Below are 15276 nucleotides of genomic sequence, written 5' to 3'. Positions count from 1 at the left end.
TTACCAGATTAAAAAACTGAGCAAGGAGGACGCCTGCATGCACACCTTTTTTTAACGTTGCTTTTCTCAATTTTTACAATAGATGGTGCCATTATAGTGACAAAAAAATTTTTGAGAATTTCAGGCTATACGGAGGAAACAAAGTAGGACAACTTGAAACAATTCTAAGACAATGGTCTTAGAATTGAAACATATCTTGACATAGCGTTGCTTTTTTGCCAGATGTGATTTAAAAATCAGCATCAAGTGTTTGTTTGCATCCTATTTTCTTCATTTCTGAATGGAAGAGGAAACACCCTCCCCCCACTTCCTTCCCACTTTAGTATACTGCGTTATCTGTTGTTGTGAAAACAATGGTATTCTCAAAAATGGATATGTTGTGGTTTTCTACTTCCAGAACAATTGTTCAGACCGTTTTTTCATAGCATCTTGTAGCAAGCTGGGTCATGGGTTAGAATATCCTCTGCTTGGAGGCGACTTGGGTTCTTGTATTCTGGGAATTTAGACAACAATTCTCATAATCGCGTAAAAATCGGTGGGAAAAAATACACACAATCATTCGTATCAATGTACACTGAAGAGCCAAAAAAACTGGTACACCTGCCTAATATCGTGTAGGGCCCCCCCCCGAGCCTACAGAAGTGCCGCAACATGACGTGGCATGGACTCGACTAATGTCTGAAGTAGCGCTGGAGGTAATTTACACCATGAATCCTGCAGGGCTGTCCATAAATCTGTAGGAGTAAGAAGAGGTGGAGATCTCTTCTGAACAGCACGTTGCAAAGCATACCAGATATGTTCAATAATGTTCAGGTCTGAGGATTTAGGTGGCCAGCGGAAGTGTCTAAAGTCAGAAGAGTGTTCCTGGAGCCACTTTGTAGCAATTCCGGACATGTGGGGTGTCGCATTGTCCTGCTGAAATTGTCCAAGTTCGTCGGAATGCACAATGGACATAAATGGGTGCAGGTGATCAGACAGGATGTTTATGTACATGTCAGAGTCGTATCTAGACGTATCAGGGGTCCCATATCACGCCAACTTCACACGCTGTATACCATCACAGAGCCTCCACCAGCTTGAACAGTCCCCTGTTGACATGTAGGGTCCATAGATTCATGAGGTAGTCCCCATACCCATACACGTCCATCAGCTCGAAGCAATTAGAACCGAGACTCGTCAGACCAAGCAACGTGTTTCCAGTCCAATGTCGGTGTTGTCAGGCCCAGGCGAGGCGTAAAGCTTTGTGTCGTGCAGTCATCGAGGGTACACGAGTGGGCCTTCGGCTCCGAAAGCCCATATCGATTATGTTTCGTTGAATGGTTCGCACGCTGACATTTGTTGATAGCCCAGCATTGAAATCTGCAGCAATTTGCGGAAGGGTTGCACGTCTGTCATGTTTAATGATTCTCGTTGGTCCTGTTCTTGCATGATCTTTTTCCGGCCGCAGTGATGTCGTAGATTTAATTTTTTACCGGATTCCCGATATTCACGGTACACTCGTGAAATGGTCGTACGTGAAAATCCAAATTTCATCGCTACCTCGGAGATGCTATATCCCATCTCTGGTGCACCGACTATAACACCACGTTCAAACTCACTTAAATCTCGATAACCTGCCATTGTAGCAGCAGTAACCGATCTAACAACTATGCCAGACACTTGTTGTGTTATATAGGCGTTGCCGACCGCAGTGCCATACTCTGATTGGTTCCATATCTCTTTATTTGCATACGCATGCCTGTACCATTTTTTTTTTGGCTCTTCAGTTTATGTTTCTTTCAGAGTGAGAAAAAAAATACCTCTAAAAAATAAAAAGTAATTCCGTAAACCCAAAAATCAAGACAAATGGGTGAATTTTCTAAAATGTAGGATGACACTTGAAATGACTATCTTGTATTTTCATAAAAAAAGGATGTGTCCTCCCAAAGGAGGATGTCTAGTTAAACCTATCCTAATTAAAACAGATACGAACTTCACACCTGATTTGTTAGAAGTTCTGCAGAATATGGCGAGATGCATGTACAGTTCAATAATAATAGCCATTTTCTGCACAGGACGGATAATTAGACCAGGACCTACAATTTATTAGGTTGCAATATTTTTCTGCAACAGCACTTTTTTTTTGTGATCATGTCATTGCCATTTCTGTTGTATAATGTACATTCAGATACATCATCAATCAAGTGCTTAGACAAGAGGACACCAGTATCGATTGGTAAGGGACAATTCTAGGTTGTGGTGTCAGATAGGGTTGTGAATAAATGGAATAGTTTACCTCCGGGGGTCGTGAATTGTAACACGATTGACAGATTTGAAAAAAAAGATAAACATATTGAGATAAATTGAGAGACTTAGATAAGACAACCATAATTTTTTTATGGGCTGTATATATATTTTATCATAATTATTAGTTTTTTATTGCTCTTATTGGGTTGCTGCGTTTTCAATATAATTTATATTCGACATTCATACTTTTTATGGTCATCTTTTTCAGTCACCTCAATGGGCATTCTGTGTGTTATGGCCTTTGTGTTTGTACATTTGTACCTCCAAGTCAGGAAAGTTTATGACAAGGACGAATCGGATATCAAACTCGTGACACCTCTAAACATCCTTTGGCACTTTAGGCGAGTATCTTATTGACCTGGGCTACTGCGCCCATTAATAATGAATAATTTGATAAAAATCAAGCAGTAACCCAAAGCTCACAGAACATCTCCAAAAGAAAAGTAAAATACAAAAATCAAATAGGAGGAAGCTTCAGATCTTACTGCAATATTTGATCTGGGTTCAAGAGTCAGCCACATAGTTGTCTGCTGGTCTAATCGTATGGAAGTAAAAGGAACAATGCATTCACCAATCAGATGCTCACGTCTCATTCGTTCGCAACCACTCAGTCTGAATCGAATACCCATGCTGGTCAGCTCCTCTGAAGAATTGAAAATAGGCATTTAAAAATTGTGATAAGAATCTAGAACATAACAAAGAGAGTCAAACTGAAAAACTGAAAATTTCTAGAGTAATGACAAAAAAAATATATATATGTATATATATATGTATATATGTATATATATATATATATATATATATATATATACATACATATATACATTACAAGATTTTGATAATTTAGTACAAAAAAGGTTCAATTATGAAACGCTGTATTCAATATCATTCAGCCAGTTGAGGATGATCTTTCCCTAGTTTTTTGGCAACTGAATTAATATCCCCCCCTAATTGATAGATCCTCTCAGACCCTCCCCCCCCCCATCCTGTCTCACTTATGGGGGGAGCTAAACTGTTTTGTGCCCACTCAGTGCATCACATGCATTGTCCTTGAGTGATTTGCTGGACTCCTGTATATATAATGCAGATGTTCTTTGAATGGGGGGAGGAGCAACCACCTTACCGTTGACTGATCAACATCTCTGGAATTTACAGAAACCCTGTTGGAGAAGACGAGAGCTCAATACTCTGTACTTTGCACCAACTAGCAACTGCAATTTATACCACTCTTTTAATTAATGCTTAACTTAAACTAGTAATTATTAAACTTAAAACACAAGTTTAAAATATAGTGTTTTCAGTCCACAATCATATGAAAAATAATTTTGCACATACATAGCAAAGTTCATTACAGCAGTGTCAGACGGTGATGATCAGACTTCCTATGTGTATCCTCGAAGGGCAATCCAATCAGAGGTATATGCAGGATCAACCTTTGGAGGGAGCACAATAGGCTTGGGGGGGGGGGGGGTTCTGAAATAGCAGTTTTGAGTTCTTAATAATATAAGAAACCTCCCCCCGCTGACAACGGGGGGGGGGGGCAAAATGGCTAAAAAAATTGCTTACGTAATACTTGAATGGCCCCTAATAGATAAGTGCAGATAAGAGAGAGAGAGGATAGAGATGAAAGAGCGTAGGTTTCTCCTTTCACCCTCACCCTGCCTGTTCTTTTTTGCTCTCATGTGTATATAATAGGATTCCTCATATGTAGAGAAAAAACCACTAATAATTGTTTAGAAATAAAAGGAAGGTAAAAGAACAACTTTTTAGGGTTACAAAAAGCCCCCCCCCCCCAATCATAAGTAGAAAGTAAAGAAAACAGAGGGCTTGTTTGAATTTATTCTACAGGTGTTTGGATACAATTTAAGTCCTTGACCATAAAGTGGTTTAAAAAAAACTTACCAACTTGAACGATACATCAAGTAATGAATTAAAAAACTGGAGAGTAAGAGCAGAAAATCTTATTATAGTACCTGGAATGATACGGTTGAATATGAAACTTTCATTGAATTGAGGTTTATCTCCATGCCTTATCTTGGTCTTGAATTTCTGCCGTTTGTGAGGGAGCAAAACCAGGCGGACCTGAAAGAGAAACCAGCTGTGTAATTTACAAAATATTACGTAATGCTTTATGATTTGTATAATTAAAGATAAACCAGCTCAATATAAAAAAATATCACTGATAGGATAAAAAGAAAATATACAATACAATACAAATACAACGCCACAACAGGCAAATTGCCCAACGAGGTGGCTGACTTAAGAACATCATGGATCCCCGAGCCCCTACCTACTACTGCTACACCACACATGCACCCCCCCCCCCGAGGAACCCCCCAACGAATCGGTACATGCGGGAATGTGCGTGTACGTATAGTGCAACCTGACGTAAAGTTTGTTTCTGTGTAATGCTTGTTATGTGTAGTGCTGTCATCTGCCCCCAGTTTTACAAAGTATGAGTGAAGTGTTATGGTTGAATGATTTACCGTTGTAGGACTGTTGCTCTCTGTGGCGAGACTTTTTAACGGGGAGATCGGGCTTGCATTTGTGCCTTGAAGTTGGGAACCACAGAAAACCAACTTCAGCATAAAGAAATAAAAAGATGGCATGGGACCTCCCTTAAACCTCTGATTATCCATTAAAATATGAACAATAATTGTATCAAAAGTTATCACACAATGAAGATAATTACAATTAAAAAGGGGGAACAATAGGCTACATAAAATAATGAAAATAATAATTAAAATAAATAATAAAATGGGATTTGGGTTAACTCTCACCAAACAGAAATTTCCAACTGATGTGCCAAAAAAAAAACAAATGTGCATCAGAATTTTAATAAACTCGCCGCTGCAAACAACTCGTTAGCCATTTGATTTTAACGTATGCATTGAAATCAAAGGTGTACGTCACATGAAAAAGAGTTACATTTTATTAGTCTGTGCAAGTTGGATATAAATTTTTAATGATTTTTAGTATAAGAAATTGGTACCGTAATTTCTTGCATATCATCCGCAGATGAGAATTTTGTTACTTTGAGGAAAAATTTCACGGTACAGGCTATTCTGCCTCCATCTTACTTCATGTGATAAATTAGTTTTGCAAAATAATCGCATGAGATGAAATCGCATAAAGTGAATTTAACATGGATAAGATAGGGAATTTTCTTCAGAAAGAAAAGAAAAAATGAACTAAACTTCCAGCAGCAAAATAAATTTTTTGAATTATTCAAATTCATAAATGAATCATCAAATTTAAGCTATATGAATGAATTTAATTACCATAGATACTCGTTGTATAAGCCTTTTTTTTGTTGAAAAATTTGTCCTTAATTTGGGGGGGGGGAGTCACCTCATGCACGGGTCAGTCTTTGAGGAGAGACTATCGAACCCCCTCCTCAACCAAATTATATAGCTAAATGGCTTCCCACAGCTTAGTTGAAGATATGTGACATCATTAGAATAACTAATCAGTAGAGTGATTTTTGTAGCTATGTTTGAACCCCACAGGACAGATGATGGTAAAGCTAAAGCAAAAATATCAAAAACATTGTTGGCTTTGATACCCTGTGGACTAACACACACACATCAATTTTACCGTCATTAGATGTGAGCATCAACAAGTCTTTTTTAAAGATTATTTAAGGACTGAATGGATGAGTTCCAAAGATAAAGAAATGACAAAAAAGCAGTGACTTAAAGAAACCGACATTGGACTAGTGTGCCAGTGGGTTCACCAGTCCTGTTTCCACAGAAATCATGAAATCCTTTAAAAAGTGTTATATCAGTAATATGATGGACGAAACTGAAGACGACATCCTCTTTGAAAGTTGTCGACTGTGATGACAGCACAGTCGAAAATGAAAATGAAGATGTCACAGGGTTTTCGAGAGGGAATTCCCACCCGCCTGTTCTCTGAATGAATGAATGCCAGGGTCTCTGCCACCAGACTTATCCCGTTGCCGAGATCTAGTAGCAGAGTCTGGAACAAAGTGAGTGTGTAAACCTAACAGTCTGAGTGTGTAGCTAGTGTTGTGTATGATATTTCAGTGCTGCCATCTATACTTCAAACTGTGAGTGTAATGATTGAATATTTGTAACGTTGTAGGCCAGTTGCTCTCTGTGGCGAGACTTTTTAACGGGGAGATCGGCTCGCATTCGCGCCTTGAAGTTGGGAACCACAGAAAACTAACTTCAGCCAACCACCACTGTGGGGTTCGAAACCGCCTGTTCTCTGTAATCTTTTATGATTTCCCGTTCCCAAAATCCCGAGAAAATTCCCGGGAAAAATATTGTTGCAACATAATAGTACTTGCAATGGAATATAAAAAAAAATTTCAAAAATATAATGGTAAAAATAATATTCGTTGAGAAATAAATTTTCTCTAGCATTGCTTGAAAAGAAATAAGGGAGGTGGGAAGGAGGCTGCGAGTTCTAAAAACTGTACAAGTAACCTTGCGCCTGCTATAAAATCCTGATATGAGAGAACTATACAAAGAGCCTAAAGCCAAAAAAAAAAGTTCCTCTTTCATTTTATGACCCTGTTCGGGAAACACTACAGATGAACACGAGATAAGATCTGAAAAGAAGCATTGTGTTTCAGAAGGCACATAGCTTTCATGATTTCTTCGATTAATGTCACTTTCCCATCCGCATCACAATGGCAGGCTATTTCACGATTGTAAGTAGAGAGGTTCAAAAGAAAACAGGATTCCCAGGAGCTATCTATACATTATATAGCCGTAATATAACAATACAGTTTTTTAAGCAATCATCAAGAATAAAGATCAGTACAGATGAAGATCAGCACTGGATAAAAATGTGTACAGCTGGACAAGAGTCCGAAGCAACACTCACACTTAGGGGATAAAGAGTGATTTTCGGGTATTTTTAATTTACCTTTTTTTTTTCAAAGTGGAATGACTCTTGTCGGCTTTTTCATCTCTTGCATCATATTCACCCCTGTACTATTAGCTCCTTTTCAAAAGTGTTGACTTGTTTTTCCCTGCAATCTCAGTCATGGTAAAAAAAATTGACAGTTTGATTTGTGACCATTAAAGGCCATTGGCTAACCTCCTTAAAAAGTTTCTCCAGAATATTCTGTCAATGACAGACACAGCACCCTTCCCTTCCTCCTCCTCTCTTCTAAGAATTGTAGTACAACTGTGTGAACAAATTATTACTCCTCACAATTGTTCTCCCACTTGTATAATAGTATTTTCGGCATTGAAAAAGGAACTGAAAAGTCCTTCCAGCAGGCCTAAAGGAATAAGCTATAGAATATTCAAAATGTTTTTTCAATGTTAATAATTTATTACAAAGTGTTTGTTTGTAATCTTTATTTATTTATTTATTTATTTTTTTTTTTTGTGTGTGTGTGTGTATTATATGTTTGCATTCGTGTAACACGTCTAAATATGTGTATTACATGTTTGTATTTGTGAAATAAAAAAAAATCAATAGAAGTTGATTTAGGTATCCGACTACGTTTAAAACCTCATTTTTGGAAAAAAATGCCAGTTTTTTTTTTAATTTTTATGAAAGCCCTATTTTTTGTGATTCTAAACCACAGGCCTTGTTTTGTTTAAATAACACTTAAAACCGAAGTTACACCCACTTTAGAGTTGCGTTTTTATATCAAATACTCTGTGAATGAAAGTTTTAAAGGCGTTTTAAGAAGAATGTTATTTCTGACATTTTACTTGAGTTTGAAATATGATTTCTAAAAATTTATTTACTGTATCATAAAATTTTAATATTATATTTTTCTATTTATTATTAAGGGTCATAAATTAAAATCTAAGGTGTATTAAATGTATTTGTTTCATTGCAGCGTTTTATGTACACAATATGTTAAGGGATGTTTCGAAAAATTCCCACATGCATCAATTGAGTGAAATGACACCTTTGCCAAAATTTGGGATTAGAGTCGGAGTGAAAATATCATGAAGTCATGTGGTACATGAATATTTTAACATAAAAAATTATAGAGAATAATTAAGGCCAAACATAAACATTATATAAATGAGAAAGTATTAGGAATTAGAGTTGTATAATTGGGATTCCACTGTAGATTGGTGATTTCCCGAATTCTCTGGAAGTACAATTTCCCGTTCTTGATGGCTCCAAAATGTAGGGATTTGGAAACCCTAATGTCACGTCATATGACTTGGCTTTTGATGTAGAGCTTGAAGAATCAGAATGAGAAATGGATCAGAAAGTTTGAATCATTTTTCATTGTAACTTATTGCATGAAAATATGTAAATTTTCCCCCCCACTAAAGTGTGCTGATTTTTAGCAGTAGCCTCATATGCTGGTTTTGCTGTCTCATTCATTGCGGTTTTCGTGGTCCTCTAATGAGGGGGGTCAGTTTACACACGAGTATATATATATATGATAATACTATTGTGATTCTGTCTCTTCACTACTTTCAATTGATTCTCAATGTTTTCTTTATTGAAGAGCCTGGTACAATAGGTTGATAACTTTTTAAAAATAAAAATAACCAAGATTCAGCTGGCAAGCAACATTCTCTGTCTTTGCATCAGAATATTCCTCATAAATATGACAATTTAGGCCACTTAAGGTTGTTTCTTCAATCTTAACTCTGATAGCATTGACCATGTTCATTAGTGAGATCTGGTTGGATTTGAGTTTCTTTACATTTGTCTCATTTTCATAATGAAAGTTACATCAATGCATCCAATGCATTTTGTCGTTTTAACTATGTCACATCTTTAATACGTAAGTCTACTTCCAGGATAAAAACAGCAATGAAATAACGATTGACGGAAGTGCTTTAGGCCTGTAGGTGCTCATCTTCCATTTTGGTGAGAAAATTCTATTTATAAATCACTTCTGGATATGCTTGGCATAGTGTTGCAAATTACAACGGTTGCTCATAAATTCATAGCACCCTCGACTCTGATGCCACAGTTATACCTACAAAGGTATATAAATAGACCCTATATATTACGCATAAGAGGAATTATGATGAATATTTAATAATACTGATACTTGATTTTAGTTCTAAAACCTCTTATTTAAAAGGAGGGAAAAACACATGTTTTAGAACGAATGAGAACAAATACTCCTTCAGCTGAAAATCGTCACCTACTGTGTAATGATGAATATCCACTCATATATCCTCCTATCTCCATTTAGCAAACCGTCTTGAAAACCTGTTCTGAAACCAAGAATATATTTGAAAAAAAAAATCCGACTAGAATTCTCTTTTCTCTCGATATGATCATGAATCTTCCACTTTTGGTGAATTTTTGCTAGAGAAGCAGAAAATGTGATTCACTGAAAGAAGGAGAAAATAAAGAAACATTCTACAGGTTAACTAACAGGGAGTATATATAAACGCATAGCAAAATGCATTGAAGCCCTGCTCCACAGGCTTCAAAAGTGTGTCTGTTAATGGGGAGTATTCATAATGAAGGTTTCACCATACAGGGTAATAACCAAGGGTGTAGCAAGGGGGGGGGGGTCTGCCCCCCACCCCCAAAATGTGAGAAAATTATCAAAAAAAGGAAAAAGATGGCCAAATCTATTGCTCTATTACTTTGCCCCTCCCCCCTCGAACGAAATTTCTGGCTACGCCCCTGGTAACATAGAAAGTGTTTTTTATTTTTGGATCAGACAAATATTAAGCAAGTTATAATGATTTGAAATTTTGTGATGTGTAATTTGTCTAACTTAATTACATGCCAAACATTGAATGCAAGTGCATAATTTCTCCATCAATAGCGGGTTGTCACTTCCTGAAAATTAACTGAAATATTCCGTCTCATTAGAAACCAAGTTTGGCCTTCTTTCATGACAGGCGCTTGTTCTCTCTGTGTAGTGCGATATTATAACCTTGTTATTACGTATAACATGTTAGCTTTGTCCTCTATGTTGGCAAATATATCACCATATTTGTAAAGTGTTAGCCAACTAAGATCTATTCGAAATTTTTTTTAAACGAAATCAACACTTTTTTGCCAAAATGTGGAAATTTGCTCTCCTTCACTGATAAGTGAAATCTTTTGAGGGAAGGTGCATACAGTGCATTGTGTTTACTGAGCGATCGCCTTTTTTTTTTCTTGTCTTTCGAATTAAATAACATGCTGGTCAATAAAACAAGTCTTGTGAATTCATAAAATTCTTTGAGCTAATTTTGAATTCTTAAAATTAAGCTTTGAGCAATTTCAAACTTCCTTCAAAATTGTTATGTGTAAAAAGTTTCAATGAAGGATGTAAAAAATTGTAGCTTCTTGACGAAGATGTGACTGGTGGAAACAGTAAAATAATGATTCAGTCAGAAACTTTTAATAAAACTAATTATTTTATGAATTCACATATTCAATATAATTAGTGGATTCTCTGATTATAGTTAGCTATTTATTATTCATCGAGTCATATTTTCATGCCAATTTATACACATTGCAACAAAGATTCCTGATTTCCTTGTGACTGCAATTCATTTTTATAATGCCGAAATGTTAATAAATTTTCTCTATACCTTTTCACAAGAAAGATTTTGGTGACTTCAAAATTTATTCCAACCTACATGATTCGCGCCAAACTTGGTAACTTTTTCAGATGAATTTTCATTCTGGAGTGTATTTATAAGACGGCAGTTCCCAGGGAACCTCTTAGCAGAGATGGACTTCATGCTCTCACCACCCTAGGCAGAACTAATTTTGCCGCCCCTTTGAGATGCTCTAGTATTTTTTTTCTTAATTTATTTTTTCCGAAAAATCATGCCCTCCCCCTCTTCCCCAATACAATACTCAAAAGCATCTTTAGAAAAACAAACAATAAAGAGATGGCTTTCATATTGAAAAATAAAGTCATCTCTTTACTGTTTGTTTTTCTAAATATGGTTTTGAGTAGGCTATTGTTTCATACACAACACTCATAACATAAATGAGAAGCTGTAAAAAATTTAAACTGTAATTCATAGATTTCATCATGACAATTTATAACTATGATCGATTTAATTCAAAAGAATATGGGGCCGTTCAAGTATTATGTCATCATCGATGGGGGGGGGATTCCCGATTTGTTGACTTTTGGTGACAAGGGAGGGAGGAGGGGGGTTTGGATAATGCTTACGTCCGTCATCAACCACCCTCAGGGGTGGGAAGTGACTAAGTCCACTTTGGAGCAGCAAGATTCAGGATTTGGAGCAGCAAAATTCAGGATTCGGAGCAGTTTTGGAGCAGCAAATTCAGGATTTGGAGCAGCAAAATATGGGATTCGGAGCAGTTTTGGAGCAGCAAATTCAGGATTTGGAGCAGCAAAATATGGGATTCGGAGCAGATATTTATAAATTAGAACAGTGAAATTAACAAGAATATTTTCGTTAACCCTCAACCCTTTTCAAAATAAAACTGCACTGTCTTTTGATATCAAACATTTTTTCGTCAGCTTGATTTTTGTTTTTGGTGTTTTAGGCTTTTGAAACCTTGTTTGAAAGAGCGGCTGTCATAAAATTTTTTGCACCTGTCTATTTAAGATGATTTTTGCTTACTGAGGGCACTATTTGCTGCCTTGAACAGCAGCACTTCAAATGAGCTAAAACATTTTTATAAGTTTTCAATTTTTTTATACTTGGAAAGATTTTGTTGCAAAATGGAATTGAATTTCGGAAGAATCAACACGATGTTTGGCGATTCAGCACTCATTATCTGGCGAGATTGGCTATCCGACACTCGTTATTTGGCGAAATTGGCGACCTGACACTCGTTATTTGGCGATATTGACGATTTAACGCTCGTTATTCGCCAAAGTTTCTAAACTAACATTCGTAATTCGGCGGACATGCGCTTTTTACTCCCGGAATGAAATTTTTTTTCACGAAACATCGGGATTTAACACAATGACGGTCGACTACAGTAATTTCTGCTGCTTCCAGTGGCGATTTTTTTTTTTAAACGGAAACACTCGCATTTGCACTTTGACGCTGAAAGACATTGCAAATTATCTTCAGTTCGACGATCACGGACAATATCGGGGTTTCACGTAGGAAAGCCCGATGAGGGGCCGATAATTTAAGGCAATAGTTTAGGCATAGTGGAATAAAACAATCTCTTCTCGGAAAGAATCGTTTCGTAGCAAGCAGGAGCAAAAAAATTTTTTCGTCCTTTCCGAAATTCCGGGCATACTGAAGCAAAATTCGCTATTTGGCGCAGAAAAATAAGAAAATACGCTATTGGAGCAGGATGGCGCAAGATATTAGTTTTGGCGCAGTGCGGCGCAATTGGCGCAGAGTTCCCACCCCTGCACCCTTTATGAAAATATGAGTTGGATTCAGAGGGGCAGAGCTGATGACGAAATTTTGCTGACAAGGGGGGGGGGGTCAAAAATGGCTAAAAATTTGCTTATGTAATACTTGAACGCTATTGTGTTAATCAAGTTAATTGTGTTGCAGAATTACAATCAAAAACTGAGATGCAATGTGTAAATGAATTGAATTGATGATCTGAAATGATTTGAATTGAAAACAAATCTGAACCGAAACTAGAAAAAAAATCTCATCTCAAAATTGTCAGTGATACTCTATTCATTTAAGGGGGTGTCACGACCCCTGAAGATTTTTCAAACATGACTTTGAACATTATTTCATTCAATTGTGACAATCAAATGCAAAAAAGTTTGTGTCAATCGGGTTAATTTTTTTTTTTTTTTTTTTGGTTTTGTTTCAAAATAAAATAAAAAATTTAATAAGTTATAGTGCAACCATGAACAAGAAAAAACACTTTTTGAACATGATTTTCTCAAATTGCAGTTTTTGAGCTCATACGTAAAAGTAAAAAAAATCTACTGCACCAATGATTCTGAAATTTTGTACAACACGAGTTAATAAAATGAACGTTGAACTTTGATATCTAATCACTTGTAAGAATTTTATGAACTTTTAAAGTTTGAAAAAAATTTTAAAAAGTTAAATTCAACATTTTTAAAAAGAAAAATACTACCCATGGGTTAATCTCTAAAAATCTTAAGTTCATTTACTAACACACTGCGAGTAAACATTTCAGCAAAATTTCAGAATTTTTGGGGTAGTAGGTTTTTCGTCTCACGAATGAATTCAAAAACTGCAATCGGAAAAAATCCTTATAACCACCGCATAAATATTTGAAATGTGCATGCACACACACAAGAGAAGAAAAAAAATGGTTTGCTTTTTTCTTGATTTCTCTTTACGGTAGCACATACAATCATTATTAGTTTGAAGAACACCAAGTTATGCGTTTTGTGTACATTCGGTGAATTTGGCAGGATTTTTAAGTGATGTCATGAATTTTTAAAGCGTTATCTCATTAATTACGGACCAAATTAAAAAACAAAAAACACTTTTTCATATCAGCTTTTCACAAGGAATCAGACGTGCAATTATTGGGCAGTTGATAGTTACCATCATGTATACAGGAGGATTCGAAACTTATGGGCAAAACTTTACAGAATGATATAAATTTGTTCTACAAGCAATTTTTGTTGTAATGCAAGTGGATGACAGTTAGACAGTGCTGTCATTGAACGCATGAAGCAATGGTTTTGTTACTTATACATATGCCTTGGAAGCCAAAGATTGTACTACAAAAGTTTTCCCACAAAAAATTAGTACCAGATCAGAAACCTTCAAGTGATTTCATTGGTGTCCACGTGAAATGAGCTTCTTGTAGTGTCCTTCCACTCCTGATGTGCCTTGTATCCTGCATATCGCCCACTCAGGAGTTTTTTTGATCTGGCACATGTCTTGTCAGGAAAACACCCCTGATACAGTGTTTGGGGCTCCTAAGCATTTCCATCAGCAGCGCATAGGTGGCAAAACCAGAGAACTCAAGTACATATAGTGTGGATCCATCAATACATTGGCAAGTTCAATAAATAATGAGACACAAACTGAAAAAAGAAGCAAATATTAAATAACCTGCACATGGTTTGCTCCTCCCCTTTCTCTTGCGGGTAAATCTTGAGCTTGTAAAACATGTACAGTCATTTTACGAGATGGCACATCATAAGCAAAGCCTACTTCAATAATACCACATCTAGTTGCACTAGATGACTCTGGATCTTCAACATTTGAACGGGTATCGGTAGCATCAAATAACTGTTCCTGTAAATGAAACAATGCTGATGAATAATTTCCCCAACATAAAAATTAAACACAACCAAGCATACATAATATGTCAACTTCTTCATGAATGCCTTTCAGTTCAAAATAATTATTGAATGTATCACATACCCTCTATATTCCAACTGGCAAGGAATTGAACATTGTTTGAACTTTCAATTGAACACATTGTAAAATCGCAAAATGTTTCTTGTGAACTTTCAGTGGCATCGAAACCAATTCATATAACCAATTTGACGTGACAAATAATTGCAGAAACTTCCCATTCATTGAAAAGCTTTGCACGGTTTGATTTCACATAGTTTTTCTTTTTTTCTTACACAAACTACATAACATACCAACAGAGTGTAGACAGAGGCAGATTCATGGGCTCCTTGGTCTGCTGGCTATTTAAATTATGATGGGAGAAGGGTGGCAAAATTTCATGTTCTTGGCCACCAATTACTTAATTTGCTAACTAGTTGCCCTGGGCAATAATCGGTACCGCCTTCCCTCACCCTCTCCAAATACGCCTCTGGTTATAGACTGGGGTGTTCAATCTTTCAAGTTTTTTTGGGACTGTATCGAAGAAAAAAATATCTGTTTCTGAGCCTCATTAAGAAAAAGGAAAAACTGTTTTAAGTAAGATTACACTGAAGCTGCAAATGATAGCTGTTGCTTTAAAGTGGAATTTACCATTAAAAAAAAAGAAGCTTTAAGTTTGTTGAGATTATAAGCAGGTAAGCTCTTCGATGGGGAAAAAGAGTTATTCCAGCAAATATTTTATGTTTTCAGCAATTATTTTTCATTTCCGACTTCCCAGGTCAATGTAAATACTGGTAACTGATTTGCATCATTGATTACTATTACTAAACCGCAT

At 36.3% G+C, this 15276-nt stretch overlaps 1 protein-coding gene across 2 annotated transcripts in view; it reads right to left on the bottom strand.

Moving 5' to 3' along the window:
• Positions 1–15276, bottom strand: part of Syt14 (Synaptotagmin 14) — a 121803-nt gene that overhangs the window by 15169 nt on the left and 91358 nt on the right. For both annotated transcript variants that reach the window (XM_089253241.1, XM_089253242.1), the window contains exons 5-7: positions 14214–14399; positions 4260–4368; positions 2772–2929 (exon numbers count right to left, since the gene is read on the bottom strand). In XM_089253241.1, the coding sequence (XP_089109367.1) occupies positions 2772–2929; positions 4260–4368; positions 14214–14399 (453 nt within the window). The remainder of the gene's footprint in view (positions 1–2771; positions 2930–4259; positions 4369–14213; positions 14400–15276) is intronic.

This window comes from Pholcus phalangioides, unplaced genomic scaffold (assembly GCF_987345545.1).
Source record: "Pholcus phalangioides strain wild (caught in Gottingen) unplaced genomic scaffold, Ppha-v1.0 ptg000032l_1, whole genome shotgun sequence".
Taxonomy (NCBI): domain Eukaryota; kingdom Metazoa; phylum Arthropoda; class Arachnida; order Araneae; family Pholcidae; genus Pholcus; species Pholcus phalangioides.
The sequence above is the reverse complement of the archived record's forward strand: the minus strand, read 5'-3'. Positions and strand labels throughout refer to the sequence as shown.